Here is a 21,660-nt window from a genome sequence, read left to right as displayed (position 1 = left end):
GGAAATGCTCTGTAACAGTCGACGGTTTGTATACTGGGACATGCTCTGTAACAGCCGAGGGTTTGTATACTGGGACATGCTCTGTAACAGTCGAGGGTTTGTATACTGGGACATGCTCTGTAACAGCCGAGGGTTTGTATACTGGGACATGCTCTGTAACAGCCGAGGGTTTGTATACTGGGACAAGCTCTGTAACAGTCGAGGGTTTGTATACTGGGACATGCTCTGTAACAGTCGAGGGTTTGTATACTGGGACATGCTCTGTAACAGCCGAGGGTTTGTTTATTGGGACATGCTCTGTAACAGTCGAGGGTTCGTATACTGGGACATGCTCTGTAATAGCCGAGGGTTTGTATACTAGGACATGCTCTGTTACAGCCAAGGGTTTGTATACTGGGACATTCTCTGTAACAGTCGAGGGTTTGTATACTGGGACATGCTCTGTAACAGCCGAGGGTTTGTATACTGGGACATGCTCTGTAACAGTCGAGTTTGTATACTGGGACATGCTCTGTAACAGTCGAGGGTTCATATACTGGGACATGCTCTGTAACAGTCGAGGGTTCATATACTGGGACATGCTCTGTAACAGTCGAGGGCTTGTAAACTGGGACATGCTCCGTATAACAGTCGAGGGTTTGTATACTGGGAGATGCTCAGTAACAGTCGAGGGTTTGTATACTGGGACAAGCTCTGTAACAGCCGAGGGTTTGTTTATTGGGACATGCTCTGTAACAGTCGAGGGTTCGTATACTGGGACATGCTCTGTAATAGCCGAGGGTTTGTATACTAGGACATGCTCTGTTACAGCCAAGGGTTTGTATACTGGGACATTCTCTGTAACAAACTCTGCAAAACTTCCTAATTGAAACCTCAATCTGGGCAAAAATTTTAGTCCAAAGCATATTAATATTTGTGATTAATATCATTTCTTTTTCAGATCTTTACCGAATTTTTGACATATTCTTTACCGAATTTTTGACAAATGGACCAAGGATAAATTCCGGACGGTTCCTTAGCCGACTCGACTCATCTTTTATAAAATCCATTTTAAGCGTTTGAATAACCCTGCATAACTAAACGTGCAAGGTGAAACTTTGGGAAATGTTGATCAGGAAAAATAGAGGAGGAGTTGGTACTGGTGTTAAATTATTTTCTTTTATATTTGGTTTGTTAGGAGGATTTTATATTTATTTGCCAATTATTCAAAAAGCAGCTGCACACCAGAAAAAGGAAAAGGCCAAGGAGGAGACGAGCGAGACGGATACCAACACCACCGAAGCACCTTGAGTGTTCCAGTAACTCTATCTCTGTAAATATTAATATTTCAGTGGTCTGGGCTATTGATTGTATAAGTTTTGTCGTAGATTTCAGTGAGTTTTGGCCACTTTGAATGAATTAGTTTTAGCGCAGTTCCTGGCAAGATCGGTCTTTATTTATATGTTCTCTTATTCAACGTTATGGATGTTGGATTATAACTCGCGACAGGGACGTCGTTATTAGAAAGAAAAAGAAGAAAAAAAAGAGTTAGGACCTCTTAATCTTATTATTTGTCAGTGGTCGAGGTGAATAAATAGAGGATATCTAACAGTGTCTTCAGTAATACCAAATATATTTCACGAGTGGGGCTAATATTTTGATATTTTTCACGAGTGAAAAATATCAAAATATTAGCCACACGAGATTATGAAGAATCCTTCACACCCATCTAAATTGATCTGCAAAATTATTTTTCATTTCTCTAGTTGTAACGACCAATTCAGATATGAAAGAAAAAAAAAATAATAATAAAAAAAATCCGACACCATCACTTCCAAAAGAATGAAGGCAAGATTTGTTTTGTCCATCACTCATACATACAATGAATAAAGAAATAAAGCCATTGTAACACACGTGTATGGCATACACTTTTTTTTCAACTTGCTATGCCTATTACTATTACTAGTAAATGGAAAGACACATTGACCCAGAGTCACAATCTGATGAAAATCTGATGTTCAATTTAACTCTGAAGATTGTGAAAAGAAATTTCCTTTTACCTATATATATATTCAAAGTTGATTTTATCCAATACATGGAATTAAGATATATGGTGATTAATAGGAACTAAAACCTGGACCCATTCTATGGGTCCGATTGGTTAAAATGCTCATTGCTTAATTAATAGACTTATGATGAAACAGAAGACAACAGACCTTGATGATTAAATTGACAGCGATTAAGCTTGCTTGGCGACTTAAGAGAATTACAATGTTAAGCAATTTCAGAAGTCGAATCACCATTTCTCAGATATCTGAAGGGTCAAAGTATGTTTCAAATAGACAAAAATCTTCAAACCCAAGAGTCAAATCTGACTTCGGGGAGTCGAAAACCTACTCTCGAAGGCCTACTGAATGCCTCAGTTTACCCATATTGAACATCACATGGTTCAAATTCATCAAAACACTTGAATCATGATATTTGGTCAGTGAACTACAAAGTTTACTGAATGTTAATGGCCTTGATAATATTCATTAAAAAGTGACTGTTCAGAATTGTTACACTGTCCCCACTGACTATCAGATTTGGGATAAATGGATTTTTATGTCGGATGAGTCAAATGTCACCAATAAAAAGTTTTCCAATATCTTATATCGACTGTTACATGTTATAATTATTGAAATTGGTTTAAAGAAGTCTGATTTTTGTCAGTGTTATGTGATAAGTGTTTGAAAATGCAGACTGCTTTTTAAAACACTTGCATCTATAAATACAGAGATACATTTCAAACAAATATACTTATACATTTTTTTTTATTGTTTGTAGATTTCCGGTAGAAAATCAGGAAGAAGATGCCATTTTTGCCAAGAAGAATGTTAGCAGTTATATCTGTGTCATCATTTGTTCTGTGTTTGGCTGATGTGCTTTCTCGCAGAAGAGATTCATCTCAAGACCCAGAAATACACAGATTGTCTCGGCACAAAGAACTTTATCAGAACAATGAAGTGACGAATAAGGAGGAAATGACTTGTTAAAAACAAAGAATCATGATAAAATTGATTTTAATTTGTGTTTGATGAATGGAGGGTGAAATGGTATCTGTGATAACATGCATTTGTAGATTGATGGCAACTTTAGTTCATTGTTCCTAGCCAAACATGCTTAACCCCTAAAAACATTAACACATACCTAAAGGCTATACATGGCAGTCTACACTGTATATGACTGTCAGGAATCTTCCTCTACATAGATTTTCTAGATAACATAGAAATCAAGATTGTATTAAATAAGACCAAGTCTCGGAGCACTTTTCTTCTTGAGGCCCAACAAGTAGACCCTCCATGCGAGTGGAACTGAACCAGTTACAGTATGTTTAAATTTTTACATACACCAATACTATGTTGACCTATTATCTGGAAGCTCGTAACCTTTGTAGGTAGAGATGTAATATGTAAATGGGTAAAACCTCTGGTAAGGATCTTGTATATAATAAAATTTGTTGTTTAATAAGTCTTGTTTGTTTGAAGTATTTTAACTTAATACATATTGATTAGTAGTAAAGTGCACAACCTTTGATCGTTTAACCTTGACCACTTAAGTCTACATTTGATCATTTAACCTTGACCACTTAAGTCTACATTTGATCATTTAACCTTGACCACTTAAGTCTACATTTGATCATTTAACCTTGACCACTTAAGTCTACATTTGATCGTTTAACCTTGACCACTTAAGTCTAATCTGGTGTAAAACTTGATGTTATGAAACTGGTGCGAGTATATAAACGGAGTAAGTAGAATGGTTCATTAAGTATCTTGTACACAGACTTTGTGCTACAGATGGAACAGTGAATTTGTACTAACTTGAAAAAAATACTATATTAGGGAAGAGGTCATACTAATTTGTAAACCTGTATCAATCATGTAGATATTTATATTGGGGTGGAAGTCATTTCATTTGTAAACCTGAATCATTCAAACAATCACTTAACAAGAGATCCCAGAGGGATCTTGGCGCCCACCATTGAATGATCTTTATAGGTTCCATGTCAGATTGATCTTTTCTCTACTTTTCCCTTCCTCTTACTAATCTGTGTAAATTCAGAAACAGCCCTCTAGTACTTTTCAAACAAGGGGAACCTATATATAAAATTGAAGATTTAGTGATAACGGCTGTCTGTCGGCCATGTTGTTTTCGGATTGGTCCCAAAATGCAACACCAGGGACCAAGGGGAACCTACATATGAAATTTGAGAAAGATCCCTTCAGTACCTTCTGTAAAATAGCGATATCAAGCTTCAATTGTCAAAATCCAAGATGGCTGCCTGTCAGCCAGGTTGTTTTCTGACTGGTCTCAAAATCCAATATGCATAACTATGCACAAAGGGCAACTCACAAATGAAATTTCAGAAAGATCCCTTCAGCAATTTCTGATAAATAGCGATAACAAACTTCAATTGTCAAAATCAAAGATGGCTGCCTGTCAGCCATGTTGTTTACCGATTGGTCTCAATATGCAATATGCATAACTAGGCACCAAGGGGAACCTATATATGAAATTTGAGAAAGATCCCTTCAGTACTTTCTGAGAAATAGCAATAACAAACTTCAATTGTCAAAATCCAAGATGGCTGCCTGTCGGCCATGTTGTTTTGCTATTGGTCTCAAAATGTGATATGCATAACTAGGCACCAAGGGGAACCTACATATGAAATTTGAGAAAGATCCCTTAGGTACTTTCTGAGAAATAGCGATAAAAAAACTTCAATTGTCAAAATCCAAGATGGCTGCCTGTCGGCATGTTGTTTTTCGATTGGTCTAAAAATGCAATATGTATAACTAGGCACCAAGGGGAACCTACATATGGAATTTGAGAAAGATCCCTTCAGTACTTTCTGAGAAATATTGATAACAAACTTCAATTGTCAAAATCCAAGATGGCTGCCTGTCGGCCATGTTGTTTTCCGATAGGTCTCAAAATGCGATATGCATAACAAGGAACCATGGGGAACCAACATATGAAATTTGAGAAAGATCCCTTCAGTACTTTCTGAGAAATAGCGATAACAAACTTCAATTGTCACAATCCAAGTCTGCTGCCTGTCAGCCATGTTGTTTTCCGATAGGTCTCAAAATGCGATATGCATAACAAGGCACCATGGTGAACCAACATATGAAATTTGAGAAAGATCCCTTCAGTACTTTCTGAGAAATAGCGATAACAAACTTCAATTGTCAAAATCCAAGATGGCTGCCTGTCGGCCATGTTGTTTTCCGATAGGTCTCAAAATGCGATATGCATAACTAGTCACCAAGGGGAACCTACATATGAAATTTGAGAAAGATCCCTTCAGTACTTTCTGAGAAATAGCGATAACAAGAATTGTTTACGGACGGACGGAGGGACGGATGGACCACGGACGCAGGGCGATTTGAATAGCCCACCATCTGATGATGGTGGGCTAAAAATACATGTATATCTAACAGTAGGTTATCTCGGGTAATGTGATTGTGGTCAGAAGGCATCAGTTAAACCCCTCCAGATGAAGTGATTGTGGTCAGAAGGCATCAGTTAAACCCCTCTAGGTGATGTGATTGTGGTCAGACAGCATTAGTTAAACCCCTCTAGGTGATGTGATTGTGGTCAGAAGGTATTAAACCCCTCCAGATGATGTGATTGTGGTCAGGAAGAATCGGTTAAACCCCTCCAGATGATGCGATTGTGGTCAGGAAGAATCAGTTAAACCCCTCTAGGTGATGCGATTGTGGTCAGGAAGAATCAGTTAAACCCCTCTAGGTGATGCGATTGTGGTCAGAAGGCATTAGTTAAACCCCTCTAGGTGATGTGATTGTGGTCAGAAGGCATTACACCCCTCTAGGTGATGTGATTGTGGTCAGAAGGCATTAGTTAAACCCCTCTAGGTGATGCGATTGTGGTCAGGAAGAATCGGTTAAACCCCTCTAGGTGATGTGATTGTGGTCAGAAGGCATTAAACCCCTCTAGGTGATGTGATTGTGGTCAGGAAGAATTAGTTAAACCCCTCTAGGTGATGTGATTGTGGTCAGAAGGAATTAGTTAAACCCCTCTAGGTGATGTGATTGTGGTCAGAAGGCATTACACCCCTCTAGGTGATGTGATTGTGGTCAGAAGGCATTAGTTAAACCCCTCTAGGTGATGTGATTGTGGTCAGAAGGCATTAGTTAAACCCCTCCAGATGATGTGATTGTGGTCAGGAAGAATCGGTTAAACTCCTCTAGGTGATGTGATTGTGGTCAGAAGGCATTAGTTAAACCCCTCTAGGTGATGTGATTGTGGTCAGGAAGAATCGGTTAAACCCCTCTAGGTGATGTGATTGTGGTCAGACAGCATTAGTTAAACCCCTCTAGGTGATGTGATTGTGGTCAGAAGGCATCAGTTAAACCCCTCTAGGTGATGTGATTGTGGTCAGACAGCATCAGTTAAACCCCTCTAGGTGATGTGATTGTGGTCAGAAGGTATTAGTTAAACCCCTCCAGATGATGTGATTGTGGTCAGGAAGAATCAGTTAAACCCCTCTAGGTGATGTGATTGTGGTCAGACAGCATCAGTTAAACCCCTCTAGGTGATGCGATTGTGGTCAGAAGGCATTAGTTAAACCCCTCCAGATGATGTGATTGTGGTCAGGAAGAATCAGTTAAACCCCTCTAGGTGATGTGATTGTGGTCAGAAGGCATTAGTTAAACCCCTCTAGGTGATGTGATTGTGGTCAGAAGGTATTAGTTAAACCCCTCTAGGTGATGTGATTGTGGTCAGAAGGCATTACTTAACTTAAACCCCTCTAACTCAAAACTGTTGGGTTATTGAAAAGACGGCAATACAGGATAAAGATTCAATCCTAATCATTTCATCCCTCATAATTTCAGTGTTTCAAAACGATAAATTTCAGCTTTGAACAGAGTAAAAAAAAAAATTAACAAGGGTTTTTCATTTGATAATCTTCCAATATATTTATTGGAAAAATACCTCTTTATTTGAATGTTTTCAACATGTTAAATGTTATTTGCTGCACATTAAACATATTTTTCACTTTCGAATCTATTCTTCTTGCCTCTAGATGCCTCCTGTATTCTGACAGATTGTGGTATATACTGGTATTAACGTCATTTTATTCAGAAGTACAACATCCCAGTATACACAAATTAGAGTTGTTTACGACATGATGAACTACAATATGAGGTTAACTACTCAACTTTTTCCTTTCCTTTAAGATTAAAGATATTGACTGGTCTTTACTGAATCGTGCATGTCTTGTCATATGGCAGGACAAGATTTTTCCAAAATGCAATTCCAATTCTGCTTTAATAAAAATTATATGGGTCCAGTCAAATATGACCTGAAGGCCACCTCTATACGTTGTTCGTGTAATACAAAAAACTTGATAAAGGCCACTATTTCGGTTCCTAATGTCATTGTTTATATATATTAGGTTAACTGCAAAATATCTGACTATGAGATTTCTTATTTGTATGGAAGAGTTCAAAAACTTTTATACAAGATCATATGCATATTGTTAAGATTTTGTGTATAATATCATGAAATACAGAATCAACATTACTCCTTGAATAAATCTTAGCCTGCCAAAATGAAGTTACTGTAGTGTGATTAGATGCCCATAATAGTCTCAATTTTGTAGTCAAATGGTACAATTGTCTTCATCATGACTGCACACAGATGTACATTTTATCGCGTCCTGTCCCACGGTTTACACCAATAACACAGCGTTAATACAACCGTCATTCTCTGGATTGTTGGTTACCTGTGCATATTTTCCTGTAAAAAAAAATAAAGCCAGTTTTAAATTACAGACAGAAAATTCTATTAGTTCTAGTCTGCCACAGCAGATTTACATAGTAGCCATGGATGCAAAAAATCTCAGAACATCAAGAAATTTAATTATATGTAATCTTTGTGGATGGTAAAATCAGGGGAAAATGATACATGTATCTTGACTTCTTCGTTAATCATTAACGTGAAAAGAAAAATTCCAAGCACGAAAATATAAAACCTCTACAGCGCTGTTGATAATTGGAGAATATCTGCTGATAGTTTTAATAAAGTTGCACTTAAATTACACAATGCAATAAATTAAGTTATATTTCTACACATCATTTCATAACTAAGAGTATGTAAAACAGTCTGGAATAGCCATTGCTCCATGTATGTGTCATATTCTTGTATTATATACTTGATGTATTGGTACTTACCCCAAATAACTTTTCCTCCTTGTGTGACTAGACCAAGCTCACTGATGTTGACCTGAAAACAGGGGAAACACTTCTGTATTATTTCAGGTTTGATAGATGAATATTGGAGTCTTAATTCAAGTGACAACAATTGACTGTGAGGCAGATATATACCCGTCGAGTGCCATATAGTGTTACAGTGTATATACACTATTTTTGCATTGAAAAAAGATATGCATCACCTCATGAGTATTTATCAGGTGGCATGACCATCACCTTTCACTACAAAATCAATGGTTAATTTTCTAATAGTTTGAGGAATACTTGTAATCAAGAGTTACTTATGTAGTCTCCAACTTGTTAAACACAACTTGATATCTTGACTATAAAGCCTACCAAGTATCAAAGAAATTGTTCAAAAAATGTAGGATCTCTGGACAAAAATCAGGCACTGAAATAAAGAAAGGACAACAACTTTTTGAAAAAACTGGTTGAATCAAAATGCTGTTCAGAGGAACAGCTATATAAGGGTTATAACTCCTACCAAGTTTCAAAGAAATCAGTTTCAAAATGCAAGAGATATCCAGACAACTCATATACTGAAATAAGGGAACTAACTTTGGCAAATTTTAAAGAAGTCAAATCAAAATTCTTTTTAGGGAAACGACTATTAAAACAAGAGGCCCATGGGGCCTGTATCGCTCACCTGGTTGGATTTGACCAAATGTCAAAATAATGTTCATGTTCAATTTGTTAATACATATACAAAAATGTACTCTCTGAAAGACCATATGGATTATTTTTACAACATAATGGTGTTTAAAGAAACTAAGTCCCTTAGGGTGGGGAAAACCCTTTGGCCTATTTTTACATCAGAATTGTGTTTATCCCTTAATGCCCAGCGATACTATACATAGTTATGGGATTGAGGGTCACAGTAACCATTTATGCAAAATCTGTTCCCCCATCACCACGGATGTTTCTGATCAAATTGGGTTCAAATCCATTTAAAACTCAAATCTCTATTTCCCTTATTTGGCCCCTCCCTTCAGGCCCTTTGGGGGTCAGAGTCAATATTTATATAAACTCTCTTTCCCCCTTCCCCTAAGGATATTCCAGACCAAATTTGGTTCAAATCCATTCATAACTTTATGAATAATAGCGATTTAAAGGATAAACCCCTTTTTCCCTATTTGGCCCCGACCCTCAGGCCCCTGAGGGTACAAAGTAAAAATTTATCCAAACTCGGTTCCCCTTCTCCCAAGGATGCTCTTGACCAAATTTGGTTACAATCCATTTAAAACTTTATGGCAAATAGCAATTAAAAAACGAATCTCTATTTCCCCTATTTGGCCCCGCACCTCAGGCCCCTCATCAATATTTATACAAACTCTTTCCCCCCTTCCTCTCTGGATGTTCCTGACCAAATTTAGTTAAAATCCATTCGTAACTTAATAATTAATAGCGATTTAAAGGATTAACCCCTATTTTCCCTATCGGACCCCATGGCCACTCCTCAGTCCCCTGGGGATTCAGAGTAAAAATTTATACCAACTCGGTTCCCCTTCTCCAATGAATATTCCTGACCATATTTGGTTAAAATCCATTAAAAACTTTATGACTAGTAGCAATTAAAAGACTAATCTCTATTTCCCCTACTTGGCCCCGCCCCTTAGGCCCCTAGGGGTACAGAGTAAAAATTCATATAAACTCTGTTCCCCCTCCCCTCAAGGATGTTCCTGACTAAATTTGGTGAAAAGCTATTCAATACTTTAGGACTAGTAGCGATTTAAAGGAGTAACCCTATTTCCCCTATTTGGCCCCGCCCCTCAGGCCCCTGGGGGTTGAGAATAAAGATTGATACAAACTCTGTTCCCCTTCTGCCAAGGATGTTCCTGACCAAATTTGGTTCAAATTCGTTCATAACTTTATGACTAGTAGCAATTTAAAGGAGTAACCCTATTTCCCCTATTTGGCCCCGCCCCTCAGGCCCCTGGGGGTTCAGAGTAAAACTTTATACAAACTCTGTTCCCCTTCTGCCAAGGATGTTCCTGACCAAATTTGGTCCAAATTCATTCATAACTTTATGACTAGTAGCGATTTAAAGGATTAACCCTATTTCCCCTATTTGACCCCGCCCCTCAGGCCCCTGGGGGTTCAGAGTAAAAATTTATACGAACTCTGTTCCCCTTCTGCCAAGGATATTCCTGATCAAATTTGGTTCAAATTCATTCATAACTTTATGACTAGTAGCGATTTAAAGGAGTAACCCTATTTCCCCTATTTGGCCCCGCCCCTCAGGCCCCTGGGGGTTCAGTGTAAAAATTTATACAAACTCTGTTCCCTTTCTGCCAAGGATGTTCCTGACTAAATTTGGTCCAAATTCATTCATAACTTTATGACTAGTAGCGATTTAAAAAAGTAACCCTATTAACCCTATTTGGCCCCGCCCCTCAGGCCCCTGGGGGTTCAGAGTAAAAATTTATACAAACTCTGTTCCCCTTCCCCCAAGGATGTTCCTGACCAAATTTTGTGAAAAACCATTCAATACTTTAGGACTAGTAGCAATTTAAAGAAAAAGTTGACGGACGACGGACGACAGACGACGGACGACGGACGCCGGACGCTGCGCCATGGCATAAGCTCACCGGCCCTTCGGGCCAGGTGAGCTAAAAATGTATACCAAGTTTAAAAAAAAAGTTATTAAATGTAGGAGATCTTGATGCAAACTTAAGTTTATGTTGGACGGAGGGAGAGCACCATACGATAATACTCCCACATATAAAAACAGGTACATGGTTAAGGTAGTTGAGATAATAGTAATCTGAGAAAACAGAAACCTCATACCATATTTATATTGTAATAGTTTATTTGTAAGGTCATGATCAGAGAAACCATTAGAACATATGTATAATCTCTGACTGTGTATATGCTGGCTTGTAGTTGTTGCAACATGAACATGCAACATCTGAAATGCTGCATTTGACCCTTGACTTGTGTCAAGGTCATATGTTGTAATGATAAGCCCATTTTATTCATAAACACAGGTAATTAGCACTAATTACAGAATCAAGAGCATTTTCCCCCAGTACAAAATGCTCCAAATATATCTATTTGGTGTAGATGGGTTCATTTCAACACCACACCCCAGTTTTTACATATAGGAGAGACTAAGTGTGATATGCCATGCAATCAAAAGAGACATTAAAACATTACAGAGTCGGATAGAACTGATCTGTTTACTTTGTGTTATGTCTTACCTCTATAACAGTTCCTTTTGTGATTACTCCTAGTGAGGTAAACATGGTCGATGTTGGATTTTTCTTTACTCCGATGATTGGCAGACAGAATGTGGCTTTAAGTTCAGGATGTGTAACATGAGCTTTGTTAAACCGTAAACCCTGAAAAAATATTGATAAAACATGTATAATGTACAAAGGGTAAACAGATTTTAATGAACGAAATAGGATCCAAATTAAATATGCAATTTTCATTTTAATTATTTCCATTAGAGGACTCATACAGGGCTTAGCTATCAATATAACTTACAAAAAGTAATCTTGAACTTGCATTGATTGTAATACTGTCTATATCCTTGTACGGTGTAAAATGCTGACCTAGGTCAAAATCTGATATTTATGTCTCATCTATTCTGAATGAAAAGAATTAGATGCTTTTAATTGCTTTCAAAATATGTTTTCAAGTTTTATGATACAAACTTGATGTATTTCTCAAAAAATAGTAATACTTATTCCAATTTTATACTCTCTGGATAAATTCATACATCGTCAACAACAGGAAAAGACTGTATAAAATGGGGGGTAGATAAGAGCACAAGAGCAGAAATAAATCGCTCCCTGGAAAAGTATTTATGGGAAATGATAGACATCACAGAACCATATCTATTTGGGAGTTAAACTTACCATGGGTCTTATAAACCTTTCAAACTTTGGTGGTTTTCTTGTGAATCCTTCTCCAACATAGCAAACTTTTGTAACCATTCTTTTCCACCCTTTTCCTAAAATGCAAAGACACCAGTATTGATAAAACTATTTTATAGTAAAGGAAAACCTTATCAATAAAATTTGTCTCAGTGGTAAAAGTTCTTTATAAAGTATAATGGCTTTTTGCTCCCAATAGCACCCCAGAGTTTAACATCAAGTAATTACTAATTACTGACATTAATAGAATCCACTTAGCAATGTTGTATTATATACACAGAAGCTTATATCATAAGAAAAATCAATTGTGGGTTGGTATTATGGGACATTACATAAATCTGTTACTTACGTTTTGTTTTTCCTGTTTTTATAACTTTAAATACTTCTGCTTCACTAACTCCTCGTACCTTTGGAATAGGCACATCCCATTTGCCCTGAAATCAAATTGAAATTTAGGTTATTTCATTTATGAGAAAAAATACTTGCTTGAGATGATGATACAAGACAATTTGACATCACAGAGAGAACCAGTAGACCAAGATAGATTGATGTAAGTACAATATACTTTTGTTCACAGTCTAATGGCTGTCATATATTTGTCAAATTCTCATTTTGTTTCTGCTATTTCTTAGAGACAAAGAGAGTTAGGATGAACAATGTTCCCTTTAGGTCCATATTTGTACAGGCTTGATTACGAGATGATTCAGTATCCCCTTTGCTCCTGTCCCTAGTGGTGATTGCTTCAAATTTGACTAATTTAAAATAACTCTGATGACTTACAACATCTGTTTTGGATTTACACAAATGAGGACAAGTTACACGTATCCAGCATCACTATAAGTGATCTGGAGGAACATGGGATGAACACCTATAACTTACAGCTTTTTCCTTCCTCTTTTGTTTCACCATATTAGACAGGACTTTAGCACGGCTCTGTCCCTCCCTGTCCAGCAGGTAGGCAGGGACGGCTCCATCAGGCACTACATCATCCTTCTTCTGTTTTGTCTTTCTCTCTTCATGCATCTTAATTCTGTTTTTTTTAAAATATAAATAGTCGTTAACCATATGAATCATGTCTTCATTAAATTATATGAGTACTGAAACAGATATCTTCCTTCAATATACATGTAACATCAATAAGAAATTTTAAACAAATGACATGCTGTCTTTGTTCAAGTAATGAATAGACAATAAAATAAAATTAATCATCCTTTAACACCTGTGAGATACTTGCTAACAAACACTTACTTCTTTTTTCCAATAATACTTAACAATGTGATGTCAATAGCTGTTCAATTTCTACATCAAAAAGGGAAAAATTTACACATAAGATAATTCTGCATTAATTCTTAACTTGACATGAATTCTTTACTTACGTTTTCTTCATCTGTACTTTTTCTGAATGTCTTTTCTTGTTGTGTAGTTTAGCTCTGAAAAAAAATAATGAAAAAGTTTTGTGTGTTCACACCCGACAGGACACAAATAGAATATTCTTTCCTGTCTGTTAACAATATGTTTCTTCATTTATATCCATACATACTATGGTGAAAGTGTATGTTGATCCAACCAATACACATGCTACCTGTGTATTATATAACAATGTCATGAATTAGAGGCCTGGCCTTGGACTTGGGGCCAGGAGCAAAAAAAAAATGTTTTCCTTGATCATTAACATACCTGGTATACCAGTAAAGTATCCTTTAAAACTAATGTATATAAAGAACAGTCTTTTCATATTTGAAAAATTGAAATTATGTAAAATTATGTTTTTTTTCTGTACAGGTTGAAGATTAAGGCGGTGTTGAAAACAGATGGCCATCATATATTCTGTTTGTAGACCATGAACTTGATCTCCAATTCACATCCGTAATTGAGAACTTTTCAAACTCACTTTATTCCTCTGAGTTTCTTTGCCTTATCTGCCATTTCATGGGCACGACGCCCCTCCTTCTTCCTCCTGTTTACAATCAAAGCAGTGCATTAAAACACATACCATAATAAAATATAGGGTAACAGTATTGCTAAAACAGAGATATAATTGACAGGTGCACAGCTATTACACTTGTAACTCAGAAAGAAGTATGCCTCCACCAGGGATCAACCTCTGAGCTAAAAGGAAATTGCACCTAGCGCAAAGTTTGAAAGCAACCGTATCACTACATTTTTTTTGTATGTACACTATTTACAATTAAAACCTGTCGCGCACTTATCAATAACTTAGAAATAATCAAACATACTGTCAAATGGTAATTATATAAAGGGATAACTTACAAACTAATTTTACATTTTATAATCGAGATATCATAGTAATTCAACTTCTGTCCTTACTTTCTCTCATGATAGTCCAGTCTGTAGCCATGACGTTTTCTATGTAGTTCTATATGTTCGTTTTGAGGCTGAAAAATAGAAAGAAACAGTTAAATATTTAAACTGAAAACTAATTTAACTTCATGAGTTCTCTTATCGTCTGTTGGTTATGTTTGATAACAGTAGCGAATTAGTCCTAGAGTTTCCTCTAGCCCCAACACCAGACGTAAAAGCTTGGCTGAGGATTTGGTAAAGCCCCCCCAACATATCGTGGTCAACATGTGTCTTGTCAAAATGTCAAGCACAGAGGAAACTCGGCCTGGTAAATAATTTTAGTTAACATATGACGGATATGTCAATTTCACTCAACTTTCGGGACATGGAAAATATATTAAATATTTATTTTGCCAGCAATCATGTATTTACCATGTTTGTGCGGTTATTTGATGTTCTTCGGTCGTGTTTTTGTTGATGGTGAAATAACGTGCAGCAAATAAACACGACCTCGTTATAAAAGGAAGTTACAAGCGTGCTTTGCAGTCAGACCGGAAAGTGGAAACTAAACTAGTCCAGTGTTTTTCAAGTAGGGCAAATATATCCGGATTTCAATTTAGTACTCAAGCATTTTGAATTTATTTAGTTTTGCATTGCATCGAACACACGAACTTGCAAGTAATTCCAAATCAACGAGCCATGGAAAAATGATAATTTGTGATTTATTTTACTGTGTATTAAACTCATGGATATTCCGCGAATTCGAACGGCTCATATATACGTACATTGCTCACAACCCCACTAGCTGCAATTTTCTTTTAATTGGCTCATATTTTCATTACACGAAAAAGCAGTCGACACTGAAGAGAAATACTTGTCCAGATATGTTGGCGATGAACACCGTATCACACTCATATTAAGTTATAAACAACCGCACATTTTAATAAAGAATACGATTTATATTAGAAGCTATGAACTTTCATGGGAAAAATCAAGGATATAAACACGTGAGTGAAAATTATTCAGTTAATCTTTTTTTTAAAGTAAAAGCGTGAGTGAAAAAAAAAAATTTATAAGGTGAAATGTTACCGATAATTAAAATTAACCTACTTGTTGTCGGGGTTATTTCCCTTCGTCCATTTTTACGCACCGAACGGCAATTTGAGCGGCTGTCGACAGAAACACGGGGGATAGCTCAGGCGACCTTCTAGAAATAATAATAAGATAATTCCAAGAGAGAGTCGGACCAATGCAGGGAGTCAACCTCCCGTAACTTCCCACCCCATTGTAGTACTGATACTAAGAATACACATGTGGTATGTTGAACTTAGTGCACGTTAGAAACATTTTTTCACAGTTTTGTTTATTGTCCATCAACCTATCACTAAATCTGTTGTTTAATTGTTTCCCTTGTACAATCTGAGGCTACCAACGAGTTTATTTATTTATGAATCTTTTTTATATCAAAAATTGATATTAAAAAAAAAAAAACTTTATATAAACAAATAAATAATAAAACCGCCGTCTAATTAATACGCCCGTCATGAAAAAAAATTGTTCGCATTTTTGTCCGCAGATCACCTCCTAATTGATTGACCGATTCTTTGAAACTTGGTAAGCTTTGTTATCGTGGTATGTTTTGTGTATGATTGAAAAGAATTTTGATTCGGTTACTTTTGCAAAAACTTATGGTCTTATTGTTATTTTAGTATTTGAATCATGTCCGGAGATTTCCTTCTACAGTTGTCTATTGATAACTTTGAGATTTGGTAGGCTTTATAATCACGAAATCAAGTTGTGTTTAATGATTTGGAGACTTTTGATTTCTTGTTTTCCCGAAACTGTTAGAAAATTGACGTTGTATTAAAAGGTAAGTGTTTTAGAATTTTCACTCATTGATGTATGTAGCACAACATATGGAGGGCGTATTGTGTTCCCCTCCGCGGTGCTGTTATTTGATATTAGGAAATTATTTTTTATGTATCAAAAATTCCATATTTTCATATATAAATATAGTGAATAAATAGTAAAACTGCGCCCGATAGTCCCCACCACCTGAGTGATTTCTATGTTCCTGCTTCCCCCTCCATTCACACTGAAGCATGTTGGGTAGCTGTGTCGTTTCTCTAGTTGCTTCGATTCCCTTACGGTACCTTAAATCAGCTGTTACGTGGGTGTAAAGTCAGGATAAAAATTGGAATGAAAAACTTGAGTAGTTACAGGTTCTGAGTTAATTTAATTTATGTCCTATACGCAAAATACAGTATAAAGAACCACCAATGTACTGGTGGATCCGAACTCAAAATAATATATATATATATATAGAATGGGTAAACACGAGTTACAACTTCAGAAGCTGGCTCTAAAGTGCAGTTACATCACAGATACAGTAAGGTCTCTGAACTTCGATAGGTATTCCGTACCTATAGATGGTAATCTGATATCAGGTGTTACTCATTCATAAATATACATACAAAACCCCGTCTTATTTAAAAGAATTCATGCGATATAATTAAAAATAAAAATAAACGAACGAACAAGCAGTCAAAAATATATTAAAAGAGATAACCACATACGTTCTCTACCTCCTACATAACTGAGGTGTATCAACACTCCTCGATTGACACAATATCCGGGTAGATTCGCTTACTAATGTATACTGTAGTCTCGAGATAGACGGAATTGATGGATCATTCGCCATTTTGAAATTGACATGGTACCATATGCGTAATGTTAGGTTGGTAGGAGTGATATAGCAGACACGGGGGGAAATAAAATTGTTACAACTACAGTTTTAAAATGCAGCCTATAACGTTCGATTACTCTAACATGCATGATTATACCTGTTCAACACATTCGCTGAGATTAAAACTTTTGTCGAATACCGAATCTGTGGTTTCATCAGTTGTGAAATCGTGGATCTATCATTATAGACAGCTAACACGTGGGTTTTTATTTGTATAAAGTAGGTGTTTTATAACTAAGGTGTATTATTGAGACCTATATAATGTAATGGTACAATGTCTGTGAGATTACTTTACTTCATTATCATACCTATAATTCTGCCAATCTGTAGGGTAAAATGCCTTCTATGTCTTTGTAAGATTGTTCCGTAGTTTGTATGGCTTTTCCGAGAAGCTAGTTGTCGTGTTGTATTCATATTAGCGCGCGCACGGACGCGCGACATTTTTATTACCGGAAACAGTCGTTGATCACATATCCCGTGATGATATAGTTCAAACCTCAGAAATGCAGCAGGCTAATAGCTTAATGGTCTTTAAATGTCATGCGCTTATCGATATATTACGAACAAAGAATATATTCCAGCATTATTTTTGAATGTTGTTTGTTATATATATAATATTTGCTAATGAGCTGAAAACTCAAAGATGATAAAGAACATTAGATACAACCTAATTATTAGTTTTTCTTAAGTTGAATTTTCCGCGTATTTTAAGATATAGGTTTTAACACATTGCGTAAAAGTAAGATGCATTCTACCAAAACTACAATAAAGTATCCATCTCTCCATTTTTTGCTGTATTTGTATAACTATGAAAACACGAAGATAGGCACTGGCTCTACTGTATATATAAATGGTTGTTCCAGGATTATTCAGTTCCAAGATGAGATGAAAATCCGCGTTGTTCTGTAGACACAGTTTGGACTCGCCAACAAAGGATATTATATGACTCTTTTATTAGTAATTCACAACAAACCACGCCAATATTTCAACCGTTTATCTTATCTATGATCAGCCGTGGAAGTTTGCGTGGGATACATCACAATTATAAACAATATTATACCCTAATCTTGCGAGAAATATTCCTTCCACTGAATGTTATATACTTAACTGTTATTGATTTGTCCATATTAGAAAAAAGTATTAATCGTAGCAGCTACAAGTAATATACAGGTGGTTTGTGGTAGGGTGGGGTGTTAATCATATGTAAATAGTCTCGGTCACACCCTATAACGCCCAGTCCTCTTCTTTTGGATTTTGGATTACATATCGATATTGATCATTGAGGATTTGATTTTTTTGCTTTATTCAAACATGCAAAGTGTCATAGAGTGTGACTTGAATCTGATTTTGACAGACGCCATTTGTTTAACTGTCACGTACGCATTGTCTGAAAAATCAATTTTACAGTTAATATTTTACACAATGGAATATATTGAATTATGGTGGCATTTTCTAAATCCAGACAACATTTCCTTTTAAAATCAGATCTGATACTATGTGTAATTAGTATTTTTTTCTTATCTGATCTAATTGAAATCATAACTCAAAATATATTTTCTTCCACTTTTTCATAAAATTAAACATTCCTAATATCTTTGAACAATGGGTCGGTTTAGCTTTTGAACGAAATCGGATACAAACGGATAAGCATATTTCTTTTAATATGCCGTTAAGATGGGTTTATTGCGCCGTGACAATCCAGGGCCCTTTTGAGATTGGGGTTTCCTTGTAGTAGTTGGTAACTACCTTACTGAACAACATGCGAGAGGCCCGTCCCATGGAAACGACCACGATAGCACAAACCGGCCCGCTTCCTGTGAAACACAAACCGACACGGGTAGGGAGCGTCTAACCACGCACCTTGGACCTTCAACCGAGGGTACCTGGCTGGCGCTCTAAGGGACTGTGTTATCGCGGTCCCCTGTTGAGAGGTAACAGTCTTTCTCCCGACTACCTCATATATTTATCTATAAGTTATGTATCCAAATATTTTTTTTGTCATTTTGTTGATACACAGTTGTTTTTATTTAAGTTTTGTTTTATTATAAAATCATATAAAATATGTTTTGAAGCTTTGACCCGTCTTGATACAAGACATTAATAGTAGTTATAACCGACATCAGAGACGTATATACCAAGTCTCTGCCGACATGTAGTTTTGCACGCAACCACAACATAAATTTATTTTAACTAAGATAATGAATTAATAACCGACAACGTGATCCTCTATATATCTATATCTGACGAGGGACGCTGACATGGGTGTCATGTACAGTCTTATATTTACATTTGGATGGCAAAGCCATGAGATAAACAAACTAAACAAATTTGCAGTCTATGAGAGTATAACTGACACCCAAAGCGTGACACCATTCTATGCATAACTGACACCCAAATCGTGCATTCGGGTGTTATTCATACGCGACCGGATTTACGGATGGGATCCCCCGGAACTACTTGCAGCCAATGTAAACAAATGGCATCTTATCATTGCTCATCATGCTATCGGATAGAGTACGAGACAAGAAAACAAATCTTAAAATGTAAAACGAAAATAAAGGTAAGAATGGTTAACAATCACGAAAATGGAAATAAAACAAGATTTAATAAACACATATGTTGACAGATATTTGTTCCGGGGCCAGAGTGGAAAATCATTACACACCACATTGTTTGCGCGCCACCGCCATCCAGTGTTTGAATGACAAAAATTTTGAAACCCGACACATCATGTTTATGTCAAATCATAAGAACGAGGCTTCTCTCCGGTCGTACAATAGAACAGTTTCTTCTTCACAAAAGAAAGCATCAAGTGGTGTATTATCGTGTCTAACACATCCTAAACTTGAAACAGCCATGGTACCCGTCACAAGCAACGTTGTCGCTGAAGCTCGTCTAACTCCCTCGGCCACTGTCACTTCTCTCATTGGTCGTATCCCTGACACCGATGCTGTTGTAGCTACTATAAACTGTAATCAGGTTTCCATGCAATCAAAGAACATGTTTACATCTGGTTTTTTGGCGAATTCCACTTTCTCCCACAGCACATTCAACTTTCATAGCTAAACTCTGTCAATGCTGTCAGCCGTTGCGTGCGCGTGGTGACGGGTGAAATTTCCATTCGCATAATTGTTCCGGATGGTAAATTAAAAAAAAAAATCCGAAATCGTTAACAAACTGAATAATTCATCCGTATATTCTGAAATACTGACTACCAATATTATTGATATTGTTATTAAAATATCTGATGATGTTTTCAGTATTTTTTTAATGATTTCCACGCACTATTTAAAAAAAAAAATTTGCCAATCAGCACGTGAATCACAATAGGCTGTTCAATTTGTTGACCTCTGACAGTGGAAACGTCGGTAAAGTTCAGATTTCAAATTATAATGAAAATTAAAGTTGAAATCGAAAAGAAACTAATATAGGAAACGTAAATATAAGCATTAAACTGTCTTTTTATGGATTATATGGTCTATATAGATGCCAGAGCTTTGCAGACAATCATTTCATAATGCGCTAGCGCGCATTATGAAGATTGTCCGCAAAGCTCTGGCATCTATATAGACCATATAATCCATAAAAAGACAGTTTAATGCTTAATTAGATCCATAATTCAATAAATTTGATAAATTCCATCTTGCATTTGAAAAGAACATCAAGTACATGTGTATACATGTAGTATGAACACGTAGCAAACAGATAACGATACTAGCATATCTATACGCTGTGATATCTATACTTTGAGGACTAAAAAATTCACCAACAACCTGCAATCTCAAAGGATTTTACAAAGTAACAGGACTACATACAGCCATTTCACTCCTTGATATGTTGATTTCCTCCAAGCCTACATATAGACATCTCGCCCCTTTATCTGTTTAAGACTGTAGTGCTCCAGTTGTATGACTTTCTGTTAGTTTCCTCCACTCCTACATATAGACACTTCGCCCCTTTATCTGTTTAAGACTGTGGTACTCCAGTTTTCTGACGTTCTATTTGGTTCCTCCAAAATAACGTGTGGTCATTTCGTACCTTTATCTTTTAAGACTGTGGTACTTCAGTTTTCTGACGTTCTATTTGGTTCCTCCAAAATCACGTGCGGTCATTTCGTACCTTTATTTGTTTATGCTATGGTAGTCCAACTGTGTGTCTGGCTGCTGGTTCTCACAATAGGTATACTCCTCTTTTATATTTGTTTGGTCCTTAATGAAGTCCAATTGTTATGCTAGTACTACTAATGTGGGATGCAGTTATATATTCATTATCCGTCGGACTTTTAATTTTTTTTATGAATTCTGGCACCAGTTACTATATAAACTCACATTCAATACATTTTAAAACATATTCAATGTCCAAAACAAACTAACGAAATTGATCCAGTCTTGGGAGTTAATGTGCCACATCTTGTTTAGGCCCCATTTCCCTGGCGCCCCTTCTGGGTTTATGCCATTTCAGTCCCAAGCAT

The 21,660-nt window shown here is 36.5% G+C and overlaps 1 protein-coding gene and 2 long non-coding RNA genes across 3 annotated transcripts; 2 read left to right on the top strand and 1 right to left on the bottom strand.

Annotated features, from left to right (window-relative positions):
* Positions 1-1,044: 1,044 nt before the first annotated feature.
* Positions 1,045-3,489, top strand: LOC117334338. Its single transcript, XR_004534126.1, has 2 exons — positions 1,045-1,312; positions 2,806-3,489. It is a non-coding gene; the product is annotated as an uncharacterized LOC117334338 (long non-coding RNA).
* Positions 3,490-5,401: 1,912 nt separating this feature from the next.
* Positions 5,402-7,134, top strand: LOC117334339. The gene is made up of 3 exons (XR_004534127.1): positions 5,402-5,607; positions 5,858-6,068; positions 6,280-7,134. It is a non-coding gene; the product is annotated as an uncharacterized LOC117334339 (long non-coding RNA).
* Positions 6,939-14,988, bottom strand: LOC117334337 (ribosome biogenesis protein NSA2 homolog). Its single transcript, XM_033893894.1, has 10 exons — positions 14,876-14,988; positions 14,471-14,538; positions 14,034-14,099; positions 13,519-13,572; positions 13,022-13,172; positions 12,492-12,576; positions 12,125-12,219; positions 11,462-11,602; positions 8,223-8,274; positions 6,939-7,788 (listed from the first exon to the last, which is right to left on the bottom strand). The coding sequence occupies exons 1-10, from the start codon at positions 14,876-14,878 to the stop codon at positions 7,721-7,723; spliced, it is 783 nt and encodes a 260-aa protein (XP_033749785.1). The 5' UTR covers positions 14,879-14,988; the 3' UTR covers positions 6,939-7,720.
* Between the last annotated feature and the right edge of the window lie 6,672 nt (positions 14,989-21,660).

Source organism: Pecten maximus, chromosome 9 (genome assembly GCF_902652985.1).
Source record: "Pecten maximus chromosome 9, xPecMax1.1, whole genome shotgun sequence".
In the NCBI taxonomy this organism is placed as follows: domain Eukaryota; kingdom Metazoa; phylum Mollusca; class Bivalvia; order Pectinida; family Pectinidae; genus Pecten; species Pecten maximus.
The sequence above is the reverse complement of the archived record's forward strand: the minus strand, read 5'-3'. Positions and strand labels throughout refer to the sequence as shown.